At 44.3% G+C, this 8,248-nt stretch overlaps 1 protein-coding gene across 1 annotated transcript; it reads left to right on the top strand.

Annotated features, from left to right (window-relative positions):
• Positions 1-613: 613 nt before the first annotated feature.
• LOC308475358 (vitelline membrane outer layer protein 1-like) lies at positions 614-7,623 on the top strand (the record flags this gene model as incomplete). Its single annotated transcript, XM_081002474.1, has 4 exons — positions 614-751; positions 3,550-3,741; positions 5,473-5,576; positions 7,302-7,623. The coding sequence occupies exons 2-4, from the start codon at positions 3,571-3,573 to the stop codon at positions 7,621-7,623; spliced, it is 597 nt and encodes a 198-aa protein (XP_080858600.1). The 5' UTR covers positions 614-751; positions 3,550-3,570.
• Between the last annotated feature and the right edge of the window lie 625 nt (positions 7,624-8,248).

Raw genomic sequence — 8,248 nt, 5'->3', positions numbered from 1 at the left:
TGCCCCCCCCCCCATAAAGAGGTCAACAACTTTTGTGTCCAGATTTTCACTTTTTGAAATATAGCAACCCTAGTTCAGAGGGGAAAAGGGGGTGGAATGGGAAAATTCCCATTTACATGTGTCCTGAACCACAATGTAAATGGCTTCCACAGAGGAGCCACAGAAAGAATGTGGCTGGTCAAGGGAGCCATGGACTCAAAGAGGTTGAAAACCACTGCAGTGGACAAGGAGGGGTGTGTGTGTGTGTGTGTGTGTGTGTGTGTGTGTGTAAAAACTAGCCTACTATACAAAGGTAACATTTGCCTTTTTCTTTTTCTTTTTCTTTTTTTTTTTTTGCTATACCTCCTTTTGCCCACCCATCTTGGCAGGTGGCCCTCCAGCTAAAAAAGGCTCCAGAGCCCTGCTGTAAAGCACGGTAGACAATGCTGGGCTTTGGTGCTAGACGTAACACAACCATCCCACCTTAAAATATGTCCTTTTGCTTCAAACAGCCATGCCCACTTCAAATGCCAATGGACTCCTTGGTCTGGATGCACTTATGAAAGGCAACTAGTAGTAGGAGTGCAGTAGGCACAGATCAAAGGTAGGTTTTCATCTGCTCTGCTAAGCAGCATGACAGCAGGGCAGGTGAAGGACAGACGACTTGTACTTCCCATTGCCCTGTTCCCTTTTCATACCCGGGCCCATATTCACATTTCCTTGCTCCCTCTCTTTCTGGCTGCAGAATATTTGGCTGCTTTGCCGTGAGACGGTAAGTAGAATCACATGGTTCTGCTTGCTCTTGGGAGAAGGCAGGGCGAGGGCTGCAATGACAATTGTCTAACTGGGTTTTGTAACCATCTATTATATTCCTGTAGCCAACCTGACCTGGGACATTGCTATTAATATTATCTATTTTAAATTTCTTACCTACCATAAGGTCACAGGGCAGGTTACAGCAATTTGAAATGACGGCATTAAGATCAGATGAAAACAAATATAAATAGGTTCAAGTTCAGCATATGAGAAGTGGTATGATGAATGTTCCAGACGCATCTCTGTGGTAAAGGGTGGTTCAGAAATCTTATATTTTAACTGGGGGGGGGGGGGGTGTGAATAGATAACTAAATGGAACCCAGCCAGAATTATACAAGTGGTGGAAATCCAGCAGTGTTCTTTCAATATGTTTATTTGACTTTATTTTTCTCCTACACATTTAGAATGGCCTGAAGCCATTGGAGTGGTTAGCATTGTGATAAAAATGAGATAAAATCCAAACAATGCAAGCTCTAAAAGGCATAAAAGTGCTTGAAACAAAATCCAAAACAAATGAACAAATGAACCTGTTTCTACAGAAGGGAAGCCTCATGCAAGAGTATAATTAATATTCTATAAATAACTTTCCTCAAGGAAAGCCTTCCTGAACAAAAACGTATTCAAGCTGGCAACGTAAGCATAATGAAGCTATTTACGTCTATTTATTTATAAGGTAGGGGGCACTTTTCAAAGACTTTATCAGAAGCCTCACCCCCCCCCCCCCAGTTGGCTGGGAGAAGGTAAATCCCAAAGAGTTTGCCCATTCAGAGTAGGGGCATTTCCAACCTGCTTAGAATCAGAGGCATTCTGCACAAGATATATTTCATTCACAGTGCCTATAGGAGGGCTACAGAGATTAAGTCATTCATCATTTTAACAATGGTGTCACATGTTGTCAGTCATATGCCCATATCAGCAGTCTGGAACTTCTGAACTGGGCCCAAGGGCAGCCCTACATACAGCGCATTGCAGTAATCCAGCATCACATGGACTTCCGTGGTCAAGCTATCCCCATATTGCTGGTTTATAGCCGAGAATGATCAGTTGAGGGATGCTAGTGGTTAGCAACCTACTTGTGTGCAGTATTAAAAACTTCCATTGTTCTACGCACATTTTGCGACGGAATTTCATTAGAGCAGAGTGGAAGCAAAGGAGGACCTTTTTCTGCCTCCCCACTTCCAGCTACTCTGTGAAGACTGGAGAAGAGACCCTCTGAAGAATATTAGGGGGGTGGGCAGGGGAAGGACTAGACCATGTGAAATAATATTTTAGCTGCAGCTCATTCATTTTCAGCTTTGTATTCTTGCTACAAAAAAGCACACCTACACATTCCATTATTGCACCCTAACCTAGGTTTAAGGGGCCATTTAGCTCCTAGCTTTCATAGATTAGTTTCTAACACTGCTTGTGTGATAACATGCCCTGATGAGCAGCGATGTAAAATCGTCCTAGTATCAGATCTGGGGAGGCCACAAGTGCAGTTTCTGGTAATTAAGGCTGCAAAAGCAAACAACGACAACAACCACTGTGCTTCTTTGATTAGGCGGAACAGAACCCAGAGTTCTCTGTTATGAGACTCGTAGTGACCCTTTCTGATATGGCTTCTACTAATAGGGGTTGTAAATCTTATGAGGAGCATGGAACATTTCAGTAACATAAAAGCATAAGGGGGGGATGCACTGGAACATAGCAAACGGGTGACTAAGGTGGAGCTTTCTGAATCTCCTTTGGTGAAAATTGAAGTACCTAGAGCAGACTGTCCCCTGCCCTCACCAACTTTTTTGGGCTCGTGGACACATTTGGAATTTTGAGATGGTGTCACGGGCACTTTCACAAAATGGGTGCTGGGTGGGTGGATGTGGCAAGCCCCCAAATAATAGTCTGGGCAATTACCCAAGTTACTCTTGCAACAGGCTACTTGTTTTAGCAGAAAAGCAAACTGTTCAGACTAAAATACAGGTAACTTGCTCAGACACCTGGGCAGAAGGCCAAGGTGGGACCTGAGGCTCAAAGCACAAAGCCTCTCCGCCAGTTTTTTTCTCTCTTTGGCAGCCAACTCACCCATGGATGGCCAAAGACATTTTGCCACTCGCAAGTGGACAAAGTGGGGTTCAATGCCTGTGCCAGACAGCCAACCCCTTTGAAATTGTCCTCATCAGGGACTGACTACTGGGAACCTTTCTCACTCTCCATAGGCCATTTTTGACAGGAAGTTGTCACCTCATGATGTCTGGAGACTGATAAACCACCCTGCCTAACTCTCAAAAATGGCCTGCAGAGGGTGGGCCAGTTTTGGATCAGGGTCTCATGCTGAAGAAAATGTTTCCCACCCTTGTTCTAAAGGATAAAACAAAAATTCCCTGCAGTGGTAGATGAGTCACTGCTGCTTACTTAGAAGCAGGAGGAAGAGAAAAGAGGGAGGAGGTAGAGTGGTACAGGTCAAATGGACTGACAAGGAGCACAAGATTAGCTCTGCTGGATTGTTTGCACTGCACCGTCTTCCCTGCAGCCTCACTCCTCTTCCTCCTGATAAGCAGCAGCGACACATCTGCAAGGAGGTCAGCGAAGCTTCTGCATCCCAGCATGCTACCTTCTGCTGATGCCCTTAATGTGCACATGGTGACTATGTCACTGATAGTAAAGACCAATTGTTGCCTGTCATGTTTGATACTAGATTCATGAAGACACCCTGCCCAAATTCTCAGGCTACATGTTCTCATGGCTACCTTTCTTCAACCATGTTTCCACATCTAGGACAAAGGAGCACTCCTCAATATGGATGTTTCCATCACTGCTGTGGTCTTCCCAATCATTTTCTGCTACCTCTGGGAAGTAGAGGCTCGAGGTTATGACTCCGTCATCTCCGTGCTAAATGGAGCACCATGGGGTCTTTGGGGGAAAAAAGAATTTTGTTCCTTTGGTTTTGCTACTGGTTTCTCACTGAAGGTAAAACTTGATTTGTATTCTGCTTTCCAGACAACCTCACAACTGGTTATCTCTGATGTTTCTGCCCTCTTTTCTTCCCACAAAGTTATATTCATCTCCAGGAAAGCATCTTAGTGTGAACCAGAAAACAGGCCCAGAATTGGCAAAACATTAATCAACACTGCAAACTTACATTGGCTGCATGCCACTTTAACCTGCATGGCTTTTGTCAGTGCATCCTGGGAATTGTAGTTTGTGAAGGAGCTAGCAGTGCAGACCCTCCGTGTCCCTATTTTCCAGGGAAAGTCCTCGATTTACAGAAGCTGTCCCGGTTTCTGACTTGATCCCAGAATGTCTCGCTTTTCCTTAGGATGCCCCTATTTTCATCAGAGAAATGCTAGAGAATATAGAACATCACATGTTACCTGCCCCAGGTCAGTTCTCCCGTGACTGGCAACATCTGTCCAGAGTGTCAGACAGGAGACTCTTCCAGGCTTAAGATGCCAATGACTGAATCTGAGACCTTTTGCATGCAAAACATATGCTCTGCCCCTGAGCTACAGCCCATCCCAGGTGCCATCTGGTGGTGGCAGGAAGAACTTTGTGAAATTGTGTTCGTTTAGGAATGGCAGGCAGGGCCAGCCCTATCACTAGGCAAATTGAGGCAGTTGCCAGTCCAGCCAGTCCTTGATTTTGGGAAAAAAGCATCAGCTAGCAAGGAAGTCCAAGGTGAAATCACTTCCGATTCACCATGTCCAATAAACTCAAAACATACCAGGCTCCTAGAACAGCATATAAAATAGTCAAGGGGGTGGGGAGCATTACAACGATCATTTACTAAAATGCCCTTATTTCAATGTACTGGCATCAACACTGTTCTTCAGCTCAATTCTGAATCTTCTTAGAATCTTTCCCCCGCAGAATTGCTCACAATCCTTTCTTACATAACACCGGTCCTGAAAGGCCTACATTGGCTCCCAGTACGTTTCCGGGCACAATTCAAAGTGTTGGTGCTGACCTTTAAAGTCCTAAATGGCCTCAGGCCAGTATACCTGAAGGAGTGTCTCCACCCCCATCGTTCAGCCCGGACACTGAGGTCCAACTCCAAGGGCCTTCTGGTGGTTCCCTCACTGCAAGAAGCGAAGTTACAGGGAACCAGGCAGAGGGTCTTCTCGGTAGTGGCGCCTGCCCTGTGGAACGCCCTCCCATCAGATGTCAAGGAAATAAACAACTATCAGACTTTTAGAAGACATCTGAAGGCAGCCCTGTTTAGGGAAGTTTTTAATATTGGATGAAACATTGTATTTTAATATTCTGCTGGAAGCCATCCAGAGTGGCTGGGGAAACCCAGCCAGATGGGTGGGGTATGAATAATAAATTTATTATTATTATTATTTGATTATCTGTCTTGTAAGACATTTTTCTATGGGAGTCCTGGGAGTCTCTCTAACCTATTCAGGGCTGCCCTAGACCTATAGGCTACTATAATACAGAATTCAGTTTGTGAGCCCAAATTTTCTTTTAAGTTTCTTAGTATTTCAGGCTTACATGAAAGGGCACACATTTCGACTTTATATCTTTAACAAGCCTATTTCACTCAATCCTCTTCCTTTGGAGGGTGCTTGAGGGAACTTTTTGTTCACTCTGAGTCCCCCCCTCCTGATTATATTCAATTCCCCACCATGTTGGTAGCCCAAGTGAGTGCCAAAGGACTCTTACTTTATCACAGTCTCTCTTCCTCTTTGACACCAGGTGGAACCATATCAAGGAGGTGGAAGGAAAGACGATGATACAGCCCTAAATGGCATCCGATTGTTCTGCAATGATGATTCATATATTTCGTCCGCTGTTGGGGAGTGAGCATCTCTATCTTTTTTTTTAGCTGTCACCATAATTTAGGCTTTCCCCCTGTGCCAATCTTGTTATTAAAATATATATATATATACATATAAAAGTTGCTCCCTCTTCGCTTTTTATTTTAGTAGCAGTGGGAATGAGGGTTCATAAATTCTGTGGCCAGTAGATGACAAATCCACTTCCTCTGCCTTTGTGTGGATGACTACATTCTAGTCACCAACCACAGGGTTACGATACCTGGACAAAACCAATGTTTGGAAGTTGCCTTAGGACCAATCAACTCTACAGAGAGACAGTTTGGCCTCCGTTCTTCTTAGGTCCAAAAGAACTGATCTGGCCAGGACCTAGCAAACCAGAAATAACTTCACCTCACATTTCTCTCTTATTGAGAGTTATACCCAGAAGTGGCTTGCCTGGTGCGATGGAGATACAATGCCAGGAGGGAGAGAGGAAGGGTGAGGAGGCAGGGACAATGGCATGGTACAGTCATGCTGCCAGGAGTCCCAGACTGCTGTGCCGTGGCAACTTCCCCTCTGCCTTGCTCCAACTCTCTCCCATACCAGGAAGCACTGTGACTCTGCTACTTCCAGTTACATCTTCGAAAAGGCAGAATGAAAACAGCTCCATAATTTCTGGAATGTACGCAGTGGCTCAGATAACTCTTTGTACTCAGTAGTGTGGTAAAGCAGACAGACACTGCATGAATAACAAGGCTTTGGACAAAGTTAAATAAAAAAACTTTAGCAAGGTTTTGTTGAGGGTCTTTTTTGGTAAAGCAGCAGTTTTAAGCATTCATTGTGAAGATATTAATAGAAAATGCCTCCCCCATTTGTTTTAGAAAAGTAGGGACAAATAACCCAGGAGAAAATGAAAATATAGGAAAAATGCAGCCAGGCAAACCTAACCTAGATTATCATTATTAAAAAAATCTGTATCTGAGTCACCCTGTCCCCCCCCCCTTTTTTCTCTTCAGCCTATGTTTTAGGCTGGACCACTAAACTGTATAAAACGAAGCTCTTTTGTTTCCTCACTCATTGAAATGGGAAATATAAAAATGGCTATAGCTTTGTCCCCTTTTGGACAAGTGGATGAAATACGCAGGCACAAGAGGGTTTATTAAGCCTGCCAAATTACAGACAAATGGATTCAGGGCCTTTGGGGGGGGCAAGTAGTAGGGATTCGCTTTCCTTTTTAATCAAAGAGAAACAGAGATATTACATTAGAAACCATAAAGCTATACAGAAAAGTACAGAAACAGATGAACACGAAACTTTGTGGAGGCTCTCATCTGACTTGGTGTGGTGGTATTGACCTTGTGCTTTGACTCAAGAGGAAGGAGATATCCCCCTCCCCCCAAAAAATTGCTTCAGTTTTCCTTGGTCTTGATCTGCTGTTCTTCAATTGTATGTTCTCGTTAATTACATTTGAGGTATCAGGAATTTGGGAGAACATTCAATATCCCATGAGCAATGGGACCTCCCCTTCTTCTTCCTCCTCCTGCAGCCCCTTCCAACTCTCTAGAGCAGATCTGAGGGGATGAGGAGTGGGTGGGTACAGACAGGAAACGGAAGGGTACAGCTGATATAAAAATCTGAATATATTTCTCTTTTATATCTTTTGTAATTTTCAATTTTGCATTTCGAAATAAACAATTTACAAACTTTAAAATCAAAAATAAATAAATCTGAATATATTTCTCAAGCCAGCTTTGTCATCTTTGGCAGATGGGGAGCATGGTCTGAGATTCAGTATTGCCCTGTACCATCCAAGCTTAAGGCCTTCTCCCTGAGAGTGGAAGTACCGCAAGGACTTGGGGATGACACTGCAGCCAACAACATCATGTTCATGTGTAGCGATGACTCCAAGCTAAAAGGCAACTCGCATGAATGGGGAACCTTTGGCCCATGGAGCTCTCCCTGCCACACCGGTTCCTATATATGTGGCATCCAGACAAAGGTCGAGTTTCCACAAGGGCCCGAAGATGACACTGCACTTAATGACATTAAGTTCTATTGCTGCAAAGGAAATTTTGGCATATTTCATTAACATTCCTGCAGATTTGCTAGCTTATGAATTTGTCCTCTATTAAACCTTACCTTTAACTGGAGAGCTGTGTCTTTTTTTATAAAAACAAACAAACTGATGCACTAGACTCATTTTTCAGCCCTCTGATGGGAGGAGAACCCAAGGAGGGCAGAGACATAAAAGGGGGGAAGAAATATATAAGCGCTGATTGTCAGATTTGGAGACAGCAGGGGAAGTCATGCTCTTTAGCCCCTCAGGGATGTACAGTCCTAGTCAGATCATAAGGTCCAAACTCAGCACTGTCACAATAAAAAGGTAATGGTAAAGGACCTCTGGACGGTTAAGTCCAGTCAAACTTAACTATTGGGTGCGGTGCTCATCTTGCTTCAGGCAAGCATTGTCTAAACCACTTTTGGTGCAACGGGACACTGACGGAAGCCAGGCCCCATGAAAACGCCCTTTACCTTCCCACCGCAGTGGTACCTGTTTATCTACTTGCACTGGCATGCTTTCAAACTGCTAGGTTGGCAGGAGCTGGGACAGAGCAACAGGAGCTCACCTCCAGTGGCGTAGCTAGTGGCTCAGGCATCTGGGGTGGCACAAATGCCCTGCACCCTGTGGAACAAATTATTTGCGTCAGTCTTCA

The sequence above is a fragment of the Podarcis pityusensis genome (assembly GCF_964106645.2).
Source record: "Podarcis pityusensis genome assembly, chromosome: 4".
NCBI classification, from domain to species: domain Eukaryota; kingdom Metazoa; phylum Chordata; class Lepidosauria; order Squamata; family Lacertidae; genus Podarcis; species Podarcis pityusensis.
The sequence above is the reverse complement of the archived record's forward strand: the minus strand, read 5'-3'. Positions and strand labels throughout refer to the sequence as shown.